Source organism: Salvelinus sp. IW2-2015, linkage group LG4q.1:29, assembly GCF_002910315.2.
Source record: "Salvelinus sp. IW2-2015 linkage group LG4q.1:29, ASM291031v2, whole genome shotgun sequence".
Lineage (NCBI taxonomy): Eukaryota > Metazoa > Chordata > Actinopteri > Salmoniformes > Salmonidae > Salvelinus > Salvelinus sp. IW2-2015.
The window spans coordinates 57,820,552-57,841,352 of NC_036842.1; the positions used below are offsets into that span (position 1 = coordinate 57,820,552).

Below are 20,801 nucleotides of genomic sequence, written 5' to 3' on the forward strand. Positions count from 1 at the left end.
GTGACACTTCACCCCAGTCTGAGGTCCTGAGCGCTCTGGAGCAGGTCATAATCAAGGATCTCTCTGCTCCGTTCATCTTTCCCTCGATCCTGACTAGTCTCCCAGTCCCTGCCGCTGAAAAACATCCCTACAGCATGATGCTGCTACCACCATGCTTCACCGTAGGAAGGGTGCCAGGTTTCCTCCAGACGTGACGCTTGGCATTCAGGCCAAAGAGTTCCATCTTGGTTTCATCAGACCACAGAATCTTGTTTCTCATGGTCTGAGAGTCTTTAGGTGCCTTTTGGAAAACTCCAAGCGGGTTGTCATGTGCCTTTTACTGAGGAGTGGCTTCCGACTGGCCACTCTACCATAAAGGCCTGATTGGTGGAGTGCTGCAGAGATGGTTGTCCTTCTGGAAGGTTCTCCCATCTCCACAGAGGAACTCTGGAGCTCTGTAAGTGACCATCGGAGTCCCTTCTCCCCTGATTGCTCAGTTTAGCTGGGTGGCCAGCTCAAGGAAGAGTCTTGGTGGGTCTAAACTTCTTCCATTTAAGAATGATGGAGGTCACTGTGTTCTTGGGGACCTTCAGTGCTGCAGACATTTTTTGCTACCCTTCCCCAGATCTGTGCCTCGACACAATTCTGTCTCGGAGCTCTAAGGACAATTCCTTCGACCCAATGGCTGTGTTTTCGCTCTGACATGCACTGTCAACTGTGGGACCTTATATAGACAGGTGTGTGCCTTTCCAAATCATGTCCAATCAATTGAATTTAACGCAGGTGAACTCCAATCAAGTTGTAGAAACATCTCAAGGATGATCAATGGAAACAGGATGCACCTCAAATCAAATCGTATTTGTCACATGTGCCAAATACAACAGGTGTAGTAGACCTTACAGTGAAATGCTTACTTACAAGCCCTTAACCAACAATGCTCTAAGAAGTTAAGAAAACAAATAAAAATAAGTGTTAAGTAAAACATAGATAAGTAAAAATAGAAAATAGAAAATAAAAGTAACAAATAATTAAACAGCAGCAGTAAAATAACCAGCGAGGCTATATACAGGGGGTACCGGTACAGAGTCAATGAGCGGGGGCACTGGTTAGTTGAGGTAATTGAGGTAATATGTAGGTAGAGTTAAAGTGACTATGCATAGATTATAAACAGGGAGTAGCAGCAGCGTAAAAGAGGGGTCTGGGTAGCCCTTTGATTAGCTGTTCAGGAGTCTTATGGCTTGGCGGTAGAAGCTGTTAAGAAGCCTTTTGGACCTCGACCGCTTGRCGTGCAGTAGCAGAGAGAACAATCTATGACTAGGGTGGCTGGAGTCTTTGACAATTTGTATGGCCTTCCTCTGGCACCGCCTGATATAGAGGTCCTGGATGGCAGGAAGCTTGGCCCCAGAGATGTACTGGGCCGTACGTACTACCCTTTGTAGTGCTTTGCGGTCGGAGGCCGAGCAGTTGCTATACCAGGCAGTGATGCAACCAGTCAGGATGGTCTCGATGGTGCAGCTGTAGAACCTTTTGAGGATCTGAGGACCCATGCCAAATCTTTTCAGTCTTCTGAGGGGAATTGGCTTTGTCGTGCCCTCTTCACGACTGTCTTAGTGTTTTTGGACCATGTTAGTTTGTTGGTGATGTGGACACCAAGGAACTTGAAGCTCTCAACTTGTTCCACTACAGAATGGGGGGCGTCGATGATAATGGGGGTGTGCTCAGTCCTCCTTTTCCTGTAGTCCACAATCATCTCCTTTGTCTTGACCACATTGAGGGAGAGTTTGTTGTCCTGGCACCACACGACCAGGTCTCTGACCTCCTCCCTATAGGCTGTCTCATTGTTGTTGGTGATCAGGCCTATCACTGTTGTGTCATCGGCAAACTTGATGATGGTGTTGGAGTCGTGCCTGGCCATGCAGTCATGAGTTAACAGGGAGTACAGAAGGGGATTGAGCACGCACCCCTGAGGGGCCCCCATGTTGAGGATCAGCGTGGCAGATGTGTTGTTCCCTACCCTTATCACCTGGGGGCGGCCCGTCAGGAAGTCCAGGATCCAGTTGCAGAGGGAGGTGTTTAGTCCCAGGGTCCTTAGCTTAGTGATGAACTTTGAGGGCACTATGGTGTTGAACACTGAGCAGTAGTCAGTGAATAGCATTCTCACATAGGTGTTCCTTTTATCCAGGTGGGAAAGGGCAGTGTTGAGTGCAATAGAGATTGCATCATCTATGGATCTGTTGGGGCGGTATGCAAATTGGAGTGGGTCTAGGGTTTCTGGGATAATGGTGTTGATGTGAGCCATGACCAGCCTTTCAAAGCATTTCATGGCTACAGAAGTGAGTGCTACAGGTCGGTAGTCATTTAGGCAGGTTACCTTAAAGTTCTTGGGCACAGGGACTATGGTGGTCTGCTTGAAACATGTTGGTATTGCAGACTCAGTTAGGGACAGGCTGAAAATGTCAGTGAAGACACTTGACAGTTGGTCAGTGCATGCTCGGAGTACATGTCCTGGTAATCTGTCTAGCCCTGCGGCCTTGTGAATGTTGACCTGTTTAAAGGTCTTACTCACATCCACTACGGAGAGCGTGATCACACAGTCATCCGGAACAGCTGGTGCTCTTATGCGTGTTTCAGTGTTGCTTACGTTGAATCGAGCTCAGAATTAATTTAGCACCTTTGGTAGATTTGTGTTACTGGGCAGCTCGTGGCTGTGCTTCCCTTTGTAGTGTTAGCAGTTGATGGTATTCTTTAATAACACAGACCCCAAAGCAAATCGGGGGAGGAAAATAGGGTTATTCAAATAGGATAAATCATAGTTATGCTGAGAGGTAGATGGCAGATGTTCATGCTTCCCTGTCCTCAGTAATTCTCTCCCAGTGATTCTCCCCTGTGGTTCTCTCCACAGAACAAAGGGACAGAATGCAGTTTTATAACCAAGCCCTAGCCTGTGGTTGACCAATTAGAAGTCCTTCCAGTACAACTGGGCCAATGGCCAAATAACAAGTATCCTATTTCAGGCTCACTGTATAGACAAATTCCTCCCATGTCTCTGACCCATTGATAAATAATTCCCTATTACAGAAAAAAACACTATTTCCATTGATCGTTAATTCTAGTCCTCTCATCTGTGTATTTATCTTCGACATATTCTTAGCGTAGTCTGTAATAGTTTGCAAGCCCTGCCACATCCGACGAGCGGCGGAGCCGGTGTAGTACGATTCAGTCTTAGTCTTGTAATGACGCTTTGCCTGTTTGATGGTTCGTTGGAGGGCATAGCTGGATTTCTTATAAGCTTCCGGGTTGTCGCTCCTTGAAAGCGGCAGCTCTACTCTTTAGCTCAGTGCGGATGTTGCCTGTAATTCATGGCTTCTGGTTTGGATATGTACGTACGGTCACTGTTGGGACGATGTCATCGATGCACTTATTGATGAAGCCAGTGACTGATGTGGTGTATGCCTCAATGCCATTGGAAGAATCCCGGAACATATTCCAGTCTGTGCTAGCAAAACAGTCCTATAGCTTAGCATCTGCATCATCTGACCACTTTCTTATTGAACGAATCACTGGTGCTTCCTGCGTTAGTTTTTGCTTGTAAGCAGGAATCAGGAGGATAGAATTATGGTCAGATTTGCCAAATGGAGGGCGAGGGAGAGCTTTGTACACATTTCTGTATGTGGAGAAAAGGTGGTCTAGAGTTTTTTTTCCATCTGGTTGCACATTTAACATGCTAATAGAATTTGAGTTTCCCTGCATTAAAGTCCCCGGCCACTAGGAGCACCGTATACAGCTCATTGAGTGCGGTCTTAGTGCCAGCATCCGTCTGCGGTGGTATATAGACAGCTACAAAAAATATAGATGTAAACTCTCTTGGTAAATAGTGTGGTTTACAGGTTATCATGAGATACTCTACCTCAGGCAAGACAAACCTTGAGACTTCCCTAGATTTCGTGCACCAGCTGTTGTTTACAAACATGCATAGGCCGCCGCCCCTTGCCTTACCAGAGGTCGCTGTTCTATCCTGCCGAAAAAGCTTAAAACCCGCCAGCTGTATGTTAATCATGTCGTCGTTCAGCCACGACTCMGTGAAACATAAGATATTACAGTTTTTAATGTCCCGTTGGTGGGATATACGTGCTTGTAGTTTGTCTATTTTAGTATCGATTGATTGTACGCTGGATAATAGGACCGATGGTAAAGGTAGATTACCTTTATTTAACTAGGCAAGCCAGTTACGAACATATTCTTAATTGCAATGACYGCTTACCAGGGAACAGTTGGTTAACTGTCTTATTCAGGGGCAGAACAACAGATTTTTACCTTGTCAGCTCGGGGATTCGATCCAGCAACCTTTCGGTTACTGGCCCCACGCTCTAACCACTAGGCTACCTGCCGCCACAAAATAATTTACAAATAACGTTAAAAACATACACAATAGCACAATTGGTTACAGGATCGTAAAACGGCGGCCATCTCCTTCGGCGCCATTCTTCATCTGAGCTCAAAAACATGTACCTGAGCTCAAATTTGAGTCTGATATCAAAGGGTATTAAGGTATTTTAAAAAGTATTTTTACATACATTAGCAAAAATTCCATAAACCTGTTTTCACTTTGTCATTATGGGGTATTGTATGTAGATTGATGACAAATTTGTTTTATTTAATCCATTTGAGATTAAGGCTGTAATGTATCAAAATGTGGAAAAAGTAAAGGGGTCTGAATACTTTCCGAAGGCACTGTATAAACTCCCTTACTTATTTTTTTGGACAGTGAAGCTAAAATGTTTAATTTGGCTCTGTACTCCAGCATTTTGGATTCGAGATCAAATGTTTTATTATTATTATTTATATTTGTTATGCATATTTGTTTTTATATATAGTGTGTGTGTGTGTGTATAACTCCATTGTGTATTTTATTCCTCTTCTGTTACTATTTGTATTTTTAAACTCTGCGTTGCTGGGAAGAGCTCGTAAGCAAAGCGTTTTACAGTTGTATTCGGCGCAGTGGCGGATTTAGGCATAGGCGACATGGGTAGCAGGGGGCGGCATGGGGCGCCCGCACAAAAAAATATAAAAAATATTCCGAATGGTGACATTTGGTGGTTTTCTATCGCTCATTTGCACGTCACGTCAATGATATCATGTCACCGTGTTGGACTGTGGGTAAATTAACCTTTATTCTAGTTTGTGAGCTAGGCAGGCTACTGCCTGGGAAGGTCTCCCACTCAGAAGTACGATATGGGGAGGGGGCGGAGGTAGGTTGACCTCAGGTCTCCCCACTGGAAGCCCGAGGTAGGGGGAGCGGGGGAATCTATCAAATAGTGCACCTCTAACTTTGTACAGTACTAATGCAATTAGTTGTGCAATTTAGTTTGTGTGTTTCTTGTTTGAAGTGCAATAGTGTACTAATCAGGGTCTCTTCTTCATAAGTGTGTTATTCTATTTGTGTATTTGTGTGGGAGGTTTGTGGCACCTTGATTGCGGAGGACGGGCTCATGGTAATGGCTGGAGCGGAATAGGTGGAATGGTATCAAACACATGGTTTCCATGGGTTTGATGTCATTCCATTCGCTCCGTTCCAGACATTATTATGAGCCATCCTCCCTTCAGCAGCCTCCATTGATGTACAGTATGTGAGTTTGCTACCAAGACTGCTGTTGACGTTGTGGTTTGTTTGCCTCTCTACAGGTGAAGTTGGAGAGTAACTTTGCGTCATTGTGTTTGCCATCATGATGCTGGAGGGGCTGGGGAGGTCTCTGGACCCTAACCTAGACATTCTGGACCTGGCCAAGCCCCTGCTGCTCAAGAATGCCCGACTCCCCTCACAACACCCACATATCACTACATCTGCCATAGGCTGTGTTTGATAGCATCATTGACTGACCCGACTGACTTATCTAAACATCATAAATATTTAAGGTGCAAGGTGATTTGTAAAACAGTCAGAAGAATTGATGCTCTCAAACACTACCACAGATTCCTGATATTTAGAGTCTAGAGTTCTTCTTGACCTTGTAAGGGCCCAGAGTATTTCCTGGTCAGGTGGTTGGTAAAAACTCCTGGCCTTCTGCATGTTACATTAGTGAATGACTGAACGTATACGTTGTTGTAATGTACCTTTTACCTGTGAAATGTGAATCATTGCTTGGTTAAGGTGTCCAAATATTGTAATAACTACCATGGTAAACTGTTCTATAGTCCTACAGTATGCAAGTCTCATGCCTTGAACACTATTTCCCTTACCTGCTGGTCAGACAAACAGCATTTATACTTGAAGGTGCATGTGATTTACCTGTGTTTTAAAACTGACTGACAGTTGTGCTTACACTATCTGTAAGCACTGCAGAGTATTTTCCCTTAAATAAAATAGAAGTGAGTTTTAACATATATCTGATTTAGTGACAATCCTTAGAATATTGTTTTATACTATTCTAGTAATCTCAGGGTATTGTCAGGATACTCTTTTAGCGTGCAATTAGAATAATGCAATGTCATGCAGTTAGAATAATGTTGTCTGATGGCTAGGTAAAATCGTTTAGTGAGTATTAGAATGTAATAATGTGTGTCAAGTCAACTGACCTCAGCATTCTGAGTGATAACAATTTTGAAGTTTTTTTGTTGTTGTCTTTTTACACTCACTAGTGAAATGTATTTTATATGCATGTCTCAAGGCTGGTTTGAAAATGCATCAAAATCTCAGCTTTTGTCTCTTATCCTCAATACACAAGTTACAATAATAGTAGTATTTAATGAAAACTGCTGTAAACTTTCAAAGACCACATCAAGACTCCATTAATTTACAATTTTATTAAATCTGTCAATGAAAAACACAGAAAAGAGACACGATTCTGTCGATGTCAGGAAGAACAGTCAGCATGGCTGAGAGTGAGATCAGGAGCTTTTGGTGCAAAAAAATCATAATTTACTATTATTGCAAAAATGTTTGATAAATTTCATCACCGTCACAAGTCCAAACAGAGCAGCCCTGTTCATGTAAGAGGGGAGGAAGAGGTGACAACTGAGTAAAAAATAACGAATCAGATTAATTACAGTAATAATAATATAACAATAATAATTACAAAAGAAATAACATCTCTAAAACAGACAAACACAATCACCTCAATAGGACGAGATTCGGTCACTTTCACAACAACCAGATAATTTTTGTATCTTTTTTTTTCTTCTTTAAATTAATTAAATATTTTAAAAAATATCTCACCATTTACTTATACTAATTTTTATTTTATTGCGAAAAATAGGCAACTGGACTAATTGTGATGAGTGTGAGAGAGAGAAGTGGAGTGGAACGTAGGAGCATTGGCACTGAGAGGCGCTGCAGTGTGCAGGAACGCAGTACCCTCATCAGCCACAGAGTGGCACAGTTCGATATTCTGGTGGCCTCCAGAATGGCTCAGCCTCTCGCCACTGTCTGCTCTGGAGGACAGATCCATGTCCATGTGACAGCCTCTTTTAGGAATGATGCATGTGTTTTTTTTCCAATTCTGTACGTCGGTCTTATCTCCAGAGCCGGATCTCAGAGTTATGTACAAAGATATATCCCTGAACAACATCTACAAAGACAAGTGCAACCTCCATTTGACTAACCCCTTCTGGAGAAGCTCAGGATCAAGTTTGAGGGTTTCCTCTGTAGGTTACAAGGGGGAATAATCATATCTGGTAAACGTGCCACGCCACATGGACTCATAAGGATTGTTCTTGTTTTAAGGATAAAGACGAAAAGAGGTCAGGAATGGTGTGACTGAATCAGGAATGTCAAAGGGAGGAAGGATTCGAAAAAGGAAACAAGGGAACTTGGATAACCTCACACGGGGCACCAAAAAGGTAAACGCAAGTGACTCCTTTCGCTTTTGAAATAAAAAGACAGGAAGAAAACTAAAACAACGAACCAATGAAATGTACAACTCGTCCATCATTACCATCATCATCCCTTCCTGTCAATCAGCCTCTCCGTACACTTCACTCCTTTTCACGACAGTTAAACTCTTTACAGATCAAGCAGTCCGGTTCATCGAGCATCAGTCTTTAGGATCTTTGTTTGTTCCGTGCCCTGTCTGCCTGTATGTCTGTCTGTGTGGTAGCAGTTCAGTTCTGGGGCACCCTGGTGGCCGGGGATGGGACTGGAGCTGTGTTGTTGGCTGGGTGGCTGAACAGGGCAGGGGACTGGGGCTTTGGGGGGGGATGTAAACAGTTCAACAACACTGCTTCAGTCCTGGACAGGGGGGGGCACAGTACTCCTACAGAGTGAGGGAGGGGGCAGTGGCTGGAGAGGGATGAGAGGAGGAGTAGGGTGAAGGGCCGACTCCTAATCTGGAAGTCTTGTTGCGCCTTTGTAGGAGAGGGACGTACATACACACCTACAGAATGTGCAGTGCAGACCCAGACTAATAACACACACACACTTCTGCCTCAGCAGGTTTAGGCCGTGCTGTTGTAAGGTCAGGCAGATGGAGCTATCACACAGTCAGCATTCTGATAGAGGTGCTAATTGACTTCCAATAGGAAACCCAGGGTGGAGGACAGGTCTAGGTTCAGGACATTGCAGAGAACCCATTCATATGAGCGGGTTAGTTTCTGTTCAGACTGCATGGTCTTTCTAAGTAGGAGATGTCTTGGAAGACACAGTCCTGACCATGGCTGCTCCCAATGTTGTGCAGGGATCTCTGTCCTACCTGTCTAGAATCGTGGAAGTTTGACTCCGTTCAACTCCATTCCTGGGCCGCTCTATTCCTCCTGTGAGGGGTTGTATGGGACTTATGGGGATGACCGCAGAGGAGCAGCTTTTCTCTATCTGGTCTATGACAGCCTTGTGGTTTCTACCTGCTGAGGCTCTGTGGGTGTTTGTTTTGCATGTGTGCATGCCTATGTGTGTGTGTGTGTGTGTGTGTGTGTGTGTGTGTGTGTGTGTGTGTGTGTGTGTGTGTGTGTGTGTGTGTGTGTGTGTGTGTGTGTGTGTGTGTGTGTGTGTGTGTGTGTGTGTGTGTGTGTGTGGAGGGCTCAGGGCGAGGCAGGGCAGGACCCGAGAAAGTCTCCCATTTCCCTCTCCTCCTCCCCCCTCTCCCTCTCGCTCCAGTCTTGAGTGCCTAGCTTTGAGCAGTGTGTGGAGGCTGCCACTAGGGGGGGGGGCTGGTGTCGCTACGAGTTGAGCCAGGGGTGGCTGAGGCAGTCCCCAGCCGAGGCCCTCTTTTCGGGGACCATCTCCAGCATGGGCAGCAGGAAGTGGGTGAAATGGCCGGCGTCCTCAGGGGCCCAGCCATACTTCTCCACCAACACATCAAACAGGGACCAGGGCTTCAGCTTGGTGATGTGCCTCAGCTCACCTACAGGGGGAGGTAGAGAGAGAGAGAAATAGAGAGAGAGAAAGGAAGAGTAATTAGTTAAAGCGCTATGATTTGTAGACTAACCATGAGAGAGAAAGAGTGAGAGAGCAAGAGAGAGAGAGAGAGAGAAGCAAGAGAGAGAGATTAAGAGAGAGACAGAGAAGAGAGTAGAACCCGGGCTGCATCTCAATACTCCACAGTGGCATCCTTTCCATGTCTCTTTGCTTTCATCTACACTGAATTGGTGGAAGCAAGGCTTCCTCACATTGCTTTCACTGTCATTATTTAACATTACTTACAGCGTACCATAGCTGAAGAAAAGGACAGAAGCTTAAGACTATTGAGACAAGGCCCAAGAAAGGCAAATCAAGGGCCTGGAGTAGCGAGCGACTGAGTCCGTCAGAACACATTAAGAGCATAGAGAGATAAAAGGAGAATGAATTAAGACATCCTTTTACACCAGACGAGACCTTTGATAGAGCGAGGGAGAGAGAGACAGAGAACATCAAAGAAAAGGAGCTGTAATCAGAATATTAGAGCCCCATGACTGGAACACGAGAGAAGCAGGCTAGCAGCAGGGTAGCATACTGTTTCTAAAGACACAGACACTTACCAAAGAGAGACACAGAGGTAACACACATAGACTGGTAGACAGGCTGTAGACTCAGGGAGGATAGTACTCAGAACTCAGTCAAGTGGCTCAAATCAAATCTGGTTTGTCACATGCTTCGTAAACAACAGGTGTACACTTAACAGTGAAATGCTTACTTCCCAACAATGCAGAGATAAAAATTGAAAAATAATACAAAGATAATAACATGAGGAATAAATACACCATGAGTAATGATAACTTGGCTATATACACGGGGGGTACCAGAACCGAGTTGATGAGCAGGAGTACAAGGTAATTAAGGTAGATATGTACAGGTAGGGATAAAGTTACTATGCTAATACTGGTGAAACTAGCAAGATATTTATAACCAAAGCTTGAAAACGCACATTTTCTAATGGATGTACTGTTTGTATTTCTAGGTGGACACACTACTCAAATACTACCGACGACTAGCTTTGTTACATGTACTAATATTTAGAGATAAATACTGTTGTGTATTCCTGTCTGCCTCGTTGGGGTAGTACCTCGTCATGACGTTACCTTTCTTGGAGAAAAACTCTCGGCTGTACTTCCCGGCGGCGACCACTTTGCGTGGAACCTTCCCCAGAAGCTCCGTGATCAGAGCGATGTGATCTGAACCCCGGCCGCCACAGCCCACACCACAAGAGAACAGGCACGGCATTACAGCATGCACACACACACACACACACACATACACACTGGAGGGATGGATGGACACACTGCTGCCTGGAGACACCACACTGATAGACGGACAGACTGACTGACTGACGGGACAGTAAGTCTCTCCAGAAGGTACTGGAGAGGGCTATGACTAAATTTGTGAAATAAAGCAAACAGACATATTGTTCCTGCTTCATGTGCGGTCTTGAACAGCTGTGCACACCAGAGGAGGCTGGTGGGAGGAGCTATAGGAGGACGGGCTCGTTGTAATGGCTGGAATGAAATCATGGAATGCTACCAGACACACGGAAACCACGTGTTCGACCCCGTTCCATTGATTCCATTCCAGCCATTACAACGAGCCCGTCCTCCTATAGCTCCTACCACCAGCCTCCTCTGGTGCACACCAATGGTGTCTTGGCAGCCAGGCAACTTGCTGCAAAACCCCTTATTGCTTTTGGACTGCTTATACAATTCCCATTCCACTGTGTCTATATTCATGTCTGTCCGTCTGTCTGTCTGAGTCACTGTGTGTGCTCGGGCGTCTGTGTGTCTCCGTCCCACAAGAACTTTCCCTGGTGCTACCTCTTCGGTTGAAGAACTCCCGGGAATATTTTCCGGAGAGCGCAAAGTGCCGTGGAATAACGCCCAGCAGCTCAATGATGTGGGCAATATGGTCTACAGAGGAGAGAGGGAGAAAGGAGAAAGCAGGGGGAGGAAGAGGAGAGAGGGAGAAAGGAGGAAGAGGAACAGGGAAAGGAGGAGAAGGAGAGAGGGAGAATAGGGTGAAAAGATAAAGGAGAGGGGAAAAGGAGGACAAGGAACCGGGAGATTGAGATGAGGAGAGGAGGGAAGGAAGGAAGGAGGAAAAGGAGAACAAGAAAGTAGGACAAGTAAGGAAGGCAGAGTTGGAAGAGGAGGAAAGAGTGAAAGAGGAAGAGACAGAGAGCTCAGTGTTAGTGACCCCACACCAGAGGCGGTGAGATGGAGTAGAGAGTGCAGTGGGTTTGGAGTAGAGAGACATGCATCTATTATCTTTGAATCTGAGAGACTCATCACCAAATATGGTGGCTCTCATTGTTGTCAATGAAGATATCATGGCAGTATCTGTCCATACATATTGACTACATGCCATTTATGTCGATAGTATGGTGAATTATCGTTCAAGTCCCATTTTGGTGAAGTATGGTGGTGTAGTATTGTTAACATGGTATTTATGGAGTCAAATGTGGATGGCTGGACATGAGATCAACAAGAGGGTTGAGGTGACAGTGTGCAGGAGGTCAACTGGACCTAGGGCTTCGCGATGGACAGCATGGGGGCGGGTGGGGAGTGGGGACCAGGAGTGAGCCGGTATAGAGGATGAGCGGGATAGGGAAGTGTAGGGAGTGTGGATGTTAATACAGGGATAGGGCGTGACAAGGCAGGATGAGTCAGGTCAGGTATAGATGTAGATCCGGGGATAGGTTGAGTGAGGGTAAAGATGTAGAAGGTGAGGGTAGATAGAGAGACACTAGTGGATAGGAAAACTAGAGGGGACTATACTCAAATCTGTTGTGACATCTTTAACCCGTTCAAGAATGTTCTATTTTGGGCCCATTGCAATACAAAAGTATTTACAATTAAGCCGTTATACTATCTCCAATCTGCTAGTACTACAAGGTATTACCATCTTACTAAGTGCTACCACTTAATTCAGTTGAGCAAATCTCAAAAAGGACAGATCAACAGCTGAAACCACACGGTTACTCAGTCTAAACACCTTCAAAATCAACGGTAACGACAGCAAATATTAAAACAGCTGAATCCTATGTCACTATAATCATATGTAGATCGATAAAGTGCAGTATTATTATAATATGTAGAGACTGACCCTCATCCCGGGAGTAGTCCTCCCCAGAGTGGGGCTCAAACAGGTAGTCTCCTGTAGCCAGCTCAAACGCCTGCAGGACACACACAGGACAGGATCATCCATCAGCACTGTGTGTTTGAGTGTGTGTGTGTGTGTGTGTGTGTGTGTGTGTGTGTGTGTGTGTGTGTGTGTGTGTGTGTGTGTGTGTGTGTGTGTGTGTGTGTGTGTGTGTGTGTGTGTGCTGTCTCTTATACACATCTAGATGTGTATAAGGTGTGTGTGTGTGTGTGTGTGTGTGTGTGTGTGTGTGTGTGTGTGTGTGTGTGTGTGTGTGTGTGTGTGTGTGTGTGTGTGTGTGTGTGTGTGTGTGTGTGTGTGCTCACCATGCAGGCGGTGCTCCAAATGTCAGCAGGAGTGCTGTAGCCAGCTCCTATCAGAACCTCTATGGAGCGGTACTGTCTGGTCTGGATGTCCTCTGTGAAGTGCTTGTGCTGGGAAAGAGAAAGGAGAGAAAGGAGATAGTTTAACGACTACGGATTATACTGCAAATTACTTTATTGTAAAACACCACAGGCACGCACGCACGCGCGCGCACACACACACACACACACACACACACACACACACACACACACACACACACACACACAGACACACACGTCTTACCACCCAGCAGGCGTTGCCAAGGTCAGCTATCTTGACTCGGAGTGTGTCAGCGTTGCGGGGGTCCAGGGGGTTAACCAGCAGGTCTGCTGCTTTGGCCTTGGCTAGAACCACATCATCTAGTTTAGATAAACGGGTTAATGTTGTTGAGAAGGACAGGCAGATTATGTACAGCAAATGTGTGTCTCTGTGACTCCATGTACTGTACATGCACATCTGTGTTGTTCATACATGTGTGTGAAAGAGAGAGAACAAGAGAGAACGAGGGAGAGAGAAAGGGAGAAACACCTCACCTTTAGGCATGTCCCCGGTGCTAGACAACGACACAGTACGGCTGCGGTCTGCAGTGGGGCTGTGAGGGGAGGTCGCACCCCCTGTGTGACCAGCTCCGCCCACTGTGACGGGGATTCCCGGGTCGGGGTCCAGCGGCAACTCGGGGAAGCGTGGCGCCGTGCCCCTGTGGCGCTGCGCCCCGTTGGTCAGGCCTGGCGTAACCACCTCGCCGTTGAAGAGCTCATAGAAGGAGCTGAGGGAGCTTTGGTCCCTGTCCGTGCAGCTGAACTCTGACTCCACCAGGGGGCAGTGCAGATGGATGGGGGAGGAGGTAGGGACTGGATGGTTGGCTCTGGGACCTCTCTCCCTCTCCCTCTCCTCACCCCCCAGTAGGACGTGGCCGTTGGTTTTGGGGGTGTTGTTGTTCTGGCCCGTGGCGGTGGATATGGAGTTGCTGAGGTCGTTAGCGCCCGTCTCTGTTTCATCGGCGTCATCGTCTTCTTCATCATCATCATCGTCATCATCGTCGTCATCGTCCTCTTCCTCTTTGTCCGTTTCCTGCTCCTTGGTCTCCTCACTCTTCTCCTCCTCCTCTGTCCTCCTATCCTTCTCCTCTTTCTCTACCGCCGGCGGTGGCTCGGACGGAGCTGTAACCAAGTCCTCTTCATCCTCTTCGTCATCTTCCCCATCCTCCTCCTCCTCTTCCTCTTCCTTTACGGCCTCTTTCCAATCCTCCTTCTCGTCCTCCTCCTCCGCCTCGCTCTCTGGATTGGCTGTGTTGCCATCCCCAGGTGTGGTGGGGGTGGGCGTGGGGGTCTGTGTCTCTGTGTCTGGAGCAGGGCTGGGGGTGGGCTCCCCCTCCGGCTCTGCTGCTGCCTCTGGCGTGGTGGGAACCTCTGACTGCTCCCGGGGCAGGGCAGCACCTGAAAGGCGGAGGGGGAGAGAAAGAGTGGAGGAGTGAAAAAGGGAGAAGGGAGAGAGAGGAGAGAGGAGAAAGAAGGGAGAGAAAGAAGGAGAAAGAGGGAGAGAGAGAGAGAGAGAGAGAGAGAGAGATCGAGCTTCGGTTAGACTGTAGTTGTTTATGAATCAGCCTGACATTGCTCCCCTCTAGTAGGCCTAGTGTGAAAGGTTGGAGGCGGGCCCATCCTCCTCCAGTTCTCATTCACTCCCATTCCACACAGCCCTGAGTCACACACACTACGGAATGTGTGAATAACCAACACATTGAGTGAATGACCATAAAACCATCACCACCACCACACTGATTGACAGTCAAACCACGTCAACTCACAAGTGTGATTGGTTAGCCTGGTGGGCCTCTCCCTCTCCGCCTCTCCTTCCTCCTCCTCGTCTCCATCCTCTTCATCGTCATCATCGTCGTCATCGCTCTCACCCAGTGCGACGGCGGGCCCCAGTGCCGCGTTGCGGGGTGTGTGTTTTGGGGAGTGGGTCAACCCCTCACCTTCGGGGCCCTCTGTGGCCCTCTGTTTCTCAGCCTCTTTCTCCAGGGCCTCGATCTCCAGCATGCGTCTCTCCAACAGCTCGGTCTGACGTTTCTGCTTCTTCTTCAGCTTCTTCTTCTTGTTCTTCGAGATCTTCCCCACCTAGAGGAGAGGAGAGAGGAAGAGGACAGGAGGGGTCTATTACAGTTAGTGATACACTGACCCATTTGTTGAGCGACTGCAATTAGTTTGAAAAACATTGGACAGCATAATCAGGTTTTTCTGTTTATGAGGTGAATACAAAACGTTGGGCTACTCACCGATTTGACCTGTGGTGCTGTGCTGACTGTTGGGATGAAACAGAGTCATACAAGTCAGAGTCTGGAGAAAGTTCAACTTCAAACACATCATCCCTCACACACTCTTGTATAATATGCACCCCTGAATAAGACCTCATATCTTTTAGACCCTCTTAAAGACTTCAAATCAAAAATTAAGTCAAATTGTATTAGTCACATGCACCGAATACAACAGTAGACCTTACAGTGAAATGCTTACTTACGAGCCCCTAACCAACAGTGCAGTTTCAAAAAATACGGATGAGAATAAGAGATAAAAGTAACAAGTAATTAAAGAGCAGCAGTAAAAAATAACAATATATACAGGGGGGTGCCGGTACAGAGTCAATGTGCAGGGGCACCGGTTAGTTGAGGTAGTATGTACATGTAGGTATAGTTAAGTGACTATGCATAGATGACAACAGAGAGTAGCAGTGATGTAAAGAGGGTGTGTGTGTGTGGGTGTGGGATGGGGCAATGCAAATAGTCTGGGTAGCCATTTGATTAGATGTTCAGGAGTCTTATGGCTTGGGGGTAGAAGCTGTTTAGATGCCTCTTGGACCTAGAWCTTGGCGCCTGGTACCGCTTGCCCATGTGGTAGCAGAGAGAACAGTCTATGACTAGGGTGGCTGGAGTCTTTGACAATTTTTAGGGCCTTCCTCTGACACTGCCTGGTYTAGAGGTCCTGGATGGCAGGAAGCTTGGCCCCAGTGATGTACTGGGCCGTACGCACTACCCTCTGTAGTACCTTGCGGTCGGAGGCCGAGCAGTTGCCATACCAGGCAGTGATGCAACCAGTCAGGATGCTCTCGATAGTGCAGCTGAATAACCTTTTGAGGATCTGAGGACCCATGCCAAATCTTTTCAGTCTTCTGAGGGAGAATAGGTTTTGTCGTGCCCGCTTCACGACTGTCATGGTGTGCTTGGACCATGTTAGTTTGTTGGTGATGTGGACACCAAGGAACTTGAAGCTCTCAACCTGCTCCACTGCAGCCCCGTCGATGAGAATGCATACACAATCTTTGGGTGAACTGTGTGAGTTGAAAGGAGGATGTAATCTAAGTAATTCCAGACAGCTTTATTCCCTTGTCCTAGTAATCAACCTTTTCTCCATGTGTTACGCAGTGCCCACATACAGCCCTCATCATTCCCACCTGACTCATAGGTGTGTGTGGAGTCTGAAGATGTGTCAGTCACAGGAGGCTGCTGAGGGGAGGACGGCTCATAATAATGTCTGGAACGGAGCCAGTGGAATGGCATCAAACACCTGGAAACCATGTGTTTGATGTATTTGATACAATTCCACTTATACCTCTCCAGCCATTACCACGAGCCCTTCCTCCCCAATTAAGGTGCCACCAACCTCCTGTGGTGTCCACCGGTGTATGGAACAAGACTTAGCGATTTGTGAAGAAAAGTAAGGCATGGAATTATAGCTACTTCGAGCTGTCAAATTTCGAGGGATACTATTGGAAGAGCTAAGTGTCCAGCCGTGTGTTGTCGACACTACTTGACCCCTGACTCTGCTAGTGACACACACGTGACAGGACAAACAAACAGTACATTTTGAAGGGTAAGTTGAAGGGACATCAGGCCTAAGACAATAGGGGAATTGTGAGTGGAAGCAAAGAGTGCGCTGGCTAAATAAAAAACTTTTAACAACTCCACTTCCTCTCTCTCCTCCTCTCTCTCCTTGCTAAAGGCACGTTTCCGTAATCACTATCAGCTAGCTTTTAGTGGAGCCGCGAGCTCTCAAGCAATCTCTCTGCCAATCAAACTAGGAAAGAGCTCGAGCCAAATTGACTGGTTGGCTTAGGCTGGCAAGATGAAGCAACAAACTAAGGGACCGCCGAACTGATTGATTCATCCGATTGATTCGTCCGTTTGATGAATAGATTCATTAATGCTGTGACAGATACACTGATAGACATCAGGGTACTGCTGATCATAACCAATACTTACTACTATACTGCAAACTACTGAAACTGTGAGACAGATACTTCCCTATACTAGCAATATAAATTGTCTTTAAGCAATAATAATCAAACGGTCTATAATGGATTTGACTCTCATGACTCCTCTACAAAGAGTGCACTGATTCAACAAAGACTGAACCTGAGGTCAAGTACAGATCTCCACACGGCTTTAGGGAAGAACAGCCACAAGTCATTCAATTCACTATTCACTGTTTAACTCCCAAAACACTTCAGTCTGAAATGAGGACAAGCCTACAATATAACTAACTATTTGGCAGTGGTGTAAAGTACTTAAGTAAAAAATACTTTAAAGTACTACTTAAGTAGGTATCTGTTTTGGATATCTGTACTATACGATTCATATTTTTGACATATATTTCTACATTCCTAAAGAAAATAATGTACTTTACACTCCATACATTTTCCCTGACACCCTAAAGTGCTCGTTACATTTTGAACGCTTAGCAGGACAGGAAAATGGTCCAATTCACACACTTATCAAGAGAACATCTCTGGTCATCCCTACTGCCTCTGATCTGGCAGACTCACTAAACACAAATGCTTCATTTGTAAATTATGTCTGATTGTTGGAGTATGCCCCTGGCTATCCGTAAATGAAAAATACAAGAAAATGGTGCCTTCTGGTTTGCTTAATATAAGGAATTTTAAATTATTTATACTTTTGATATTTAAATATATTTTATTTTTACATTTACTTTTGATTCTTCAGTATGTTTAAAACCAAATAAGTAGTATTTTACTGGGTGAATTTCATTTTCTATTTAGGTATCTTTACTTTTACTCAAGTTTGACAACTGGGTACTTTTTCCCACCACTGCTATTTGTATATACAGCAGCTTCGAGGGATAGTTCACCTTCAAAGTTTGCCAGATGGTTTCGAAAAAACCTGTGATTTTGGGTTATAATTATTCTGATATTATCTTCTACAGAGAGAGAGAGTAAGGGGAGGTGGACAGTGCCCACTGGTCTATACCCTACCTGCTGATCCAGAGGGCGGGGGTGCCCCGGCCTTCTGCCACTCTGTGGCCTCCACGGCCATGCGGCGGACAAACGCATCGTCCACACACATCAGGATGTTCTCCGGCTTGATGTCCGTGTGGACAATCTTACACTTGCTGTGGAGGTAGTCCAAGCCCTGCAGAACCTACACACACAGGAACACAAGCGTGCCCAAACGCAAACACACACAAAAACAAACCCGACCCAGATTAAACACGCACCGATGCAACGCTAAATGAACCATTCCTTTCATCTTAGTCATCTTTCTTCCATTCGGGACAAGGCTACTGTTGTTGTTTACACGTGCTTGTGTGTGTGTGTGGGGGGAGGGGGGGGGGGGTGACGGTTGCCAGTTGTTTGTTTTTCAGGCGGCTTTGCATGTGAGTTTGAGAACAGTTTCAGACCGCTGGGTCAAAAGTAGGGGGCAGCAGCGGCTTCTACGTCTTCGCTGAGCAGGCAGCAGGATGAGGGGATCAAGTTGCAGGTCCACATGCTGCTCTGCTCTTAAGGGGAAGGGGAAAATGCCTGGGAAGGCCTTGAGGAAGTAACACATGTACTACCTGACCTGGCTGAGGTATGACTGCGCTCTGCGGGGAAATCCTCGCGTTCCTATCTTGTTTGGTGCTAATAAAGAGTGTTGATGGAAGTGAATGTGACGTGTGATATGTGTGTGTGTAGGGAGTTATGTGTGAAAGGAGTATTGTGAGGATGTGTGTTCCAGGTGTTGGTTGAAACATTTTGTGTGTGTGTTGTGTTGGTGTGTGTTGGTGTGGTGTTGTGTTGTGTGTGTGGTGTGTGTGTGGTGTGTGTGTGTGTGTGTGTGGGTGTGTGTGTTTGTGGTGTGTGTGTGTGTGTGGTGTGTGTGTGTGTGTGTGTGTGTGTGTGTGTGTGTGTGTGTGTGTGTGTGTGTGGCATACCTGTTTGATAATACTCTTGACACAGGGTAGAGGAAGGCCCTGGTAGTTGGACTTGATGATCCATTTTAGAAGATGGTGCCCCAGAACCTCAAACACCATACACACATCTGGGACAGCTGGTCAAGGAGGACGGACCACGACTTTATAATACACATAGAGGAAGTCATAGTGTCACGTTCCTGACCTGTTTTCCTTTGTTTTGTATTTGTTTTAGTTGGTCAGGGCGTGAGTTGGGTGGGTTGGTATAGGTTTGATTTTCTATGTTGGGATTTTGTGTTCGGCCTGGTATGATTCTCAATCAGAGACAGCTGTCAATCGTTGTCCCTGATTGAGAATCATACTTAGGCAGCCTGGGTTTCACTTGTGTTTTGTGGGTGTTTGTTCCTGTGACTGTGTTTGGGCCACACAGGACTGTTTCGGGTTTGTCACGTTTGTTGGTTTTGTATTTTGAAGTGTTTTGTTGATTTTTCATTAAAATATGAACACTAACTACTCTGCATCTTGGTCCGATCCATGCTCCTCCCCGTCTGAGGAGGAGAACGACTACGACAGCCGTTACACATAGGTAACAAACAGAACGTTTCTGCACTGTTTTCTGCATGTTTCTGCACTGATGAATACACACACACACACACACACATTACTACATTATATGTAGTAAAATGTTCAGGTTTCAAACAGTTAAGTATATGTTATCAAAATGCATACGGCCTCCAGGTCATTGCAAAGTGGTGTGTAACGCGCTGATGAAGCCGGTCTTCTGTTGCCTATGCATTTACTGTTTGAGATGCTGTCGCAGCCGCTCTGGAGCTGTCTGACAGATTTTCCGCTCAAAGGCTCTGTATCTGTATGCGTGCGATAAATAAGGTGCATAACAAATAGACTGTACCCGCACGCCAATTCAATTCCACTAAATTATGCAAATTGCCCTATAGACCAATAAGCATGACCAGTCAAATGTATTTACATCGACTGGTATTTTTACCAATGAATATGCTAAAAATCATTATTTTGCAATGGGATTTTTTATTATTTTCCAGGACAATTGGCAGGCACCAATTTTATTTATCGGCTTTTCAAAAAAAAATATTGGCCAAAAGCCGGCTATTACTGGCTAACGGAAACCTTGACACACACACACCCTCTGCTGATAAGGATACGTATTCCGTTGATTCCAGAGATCTTGAAGTCGTCTATCAGCTGAACCACCATTTCTTTGTTTTGGTCAGAGGGGTCACTCTCTCTCACCTGGAGAGGGATGAGGACGGAGGGTGTGTGAGAGAGAGGTGTGAGAAACACATGGGGAAACACACACACACACACACACACACACGTCCCAGACATTTTGATGACCCAGAGTCCCCTACTCACACATCTGAGCAGTTTGATCTCATCCAGTGCTGTCTCTGTGTAATGCTGAGCACTCTTCACCACCTTCATCGCCACAAAGTTCTTCACCCTGAAACAGCAAACAGTGTCACATACAGTGTCATCCATAACATTATGGACTACAACAGAGCTATTCAACACGGGACGTGAACCAATCAATCCCAGATAAAAGAAAAACACACTGCAGGAGTGATGCTTACTGGAAATGGTTTCATATCCAATGACAACGTCCATGTGAGGATCAGCGTATCGTGTATGACAATTTCAACATGGTTAACACCTCCGATATAGCAAGGACATTATGACTGAAACCGCAGGAGGGGGGG

General features: G+C 46.0%; 1 protein-coding gene across 6 annotated transcripts; it reads right to left on the reverse strand.

Annotated features, from left to right (window-relative positions):
• Positions 1-6,761: 6,761 nt before the first annotated feature.
• LOC111962228 (SRSF protein kinase 2-like) lies at positions 6,762-20,562 on the reverse strand. Of its 6 annotated transcripts, none has more exons than XM_023985148.3 (13): positions 20,458-20,562; positions 20,247-20,334; positions 19,087-19,193; positions 18,149-18,314; positions 15,156-15,181; positions 14,685-14,997; positions 13,414-14,316; positions 13,124-13,224; positions 12,841-12,948; positions 12,479-12,548; positions 11,191-11,283; positions 10,465-10,557; positions 6,762-9,311 (listed from the first exon to the last, which is right to left on the reverse strand). In XM_023985148.3, the coding sequence occupies exons 1-13, from the start codon at positions 20,524-20,526 to the stop codon at positions 9,127-9,129; spliced, it is 2,322 nt and encodes a 773-aa protein (XP_023840916.1). In that variant the 5' UTR covers positions 20,527-20,562; the 3' UTR covers positions 6,762-9,126. The 6 variants fall into 6 exon arrangements, with proteins under 6 accessions (XP_023840916.1, XP_070299078.1, XP_023840920.1 ...); XM_070442977.1 differs by having other exon boundaries at positions 13,124-13,239; XM_023985152.3 differs by lacking the exon at positions 11,191-11,283.
• Positions 20,563-20,801: the final 239 nt, after the last annotated feature.

What these genes read in the sequence shown, in the direction of transcription:
- LOC111962228 (XM_070442977.1), bottom strand. Translation starts at nt 20,526, where the DNA reads ATGAAGGTGGTGAAGAGTGCTCAGCATTACACAGAGACAGCACTGGAT. An exon ending in TTGGCAACGCCTGCTGGGTG is followed by an intron (nt 12,949 to 13,123) that starts GTAAGACGTGTG and finishes TCTCTTTCCCAG; the next exon opens with CACAAGCACTTCACAGAGGA. An exon ending in GGACTACTCCCGGGATGAGG is followed by an intron (nt 11,284 to 12,478) that starts GTCAGTCTCTAC and finishes TCTCCTCTGTAG; the next exon opens with ACCATATTGCCCACATCATT.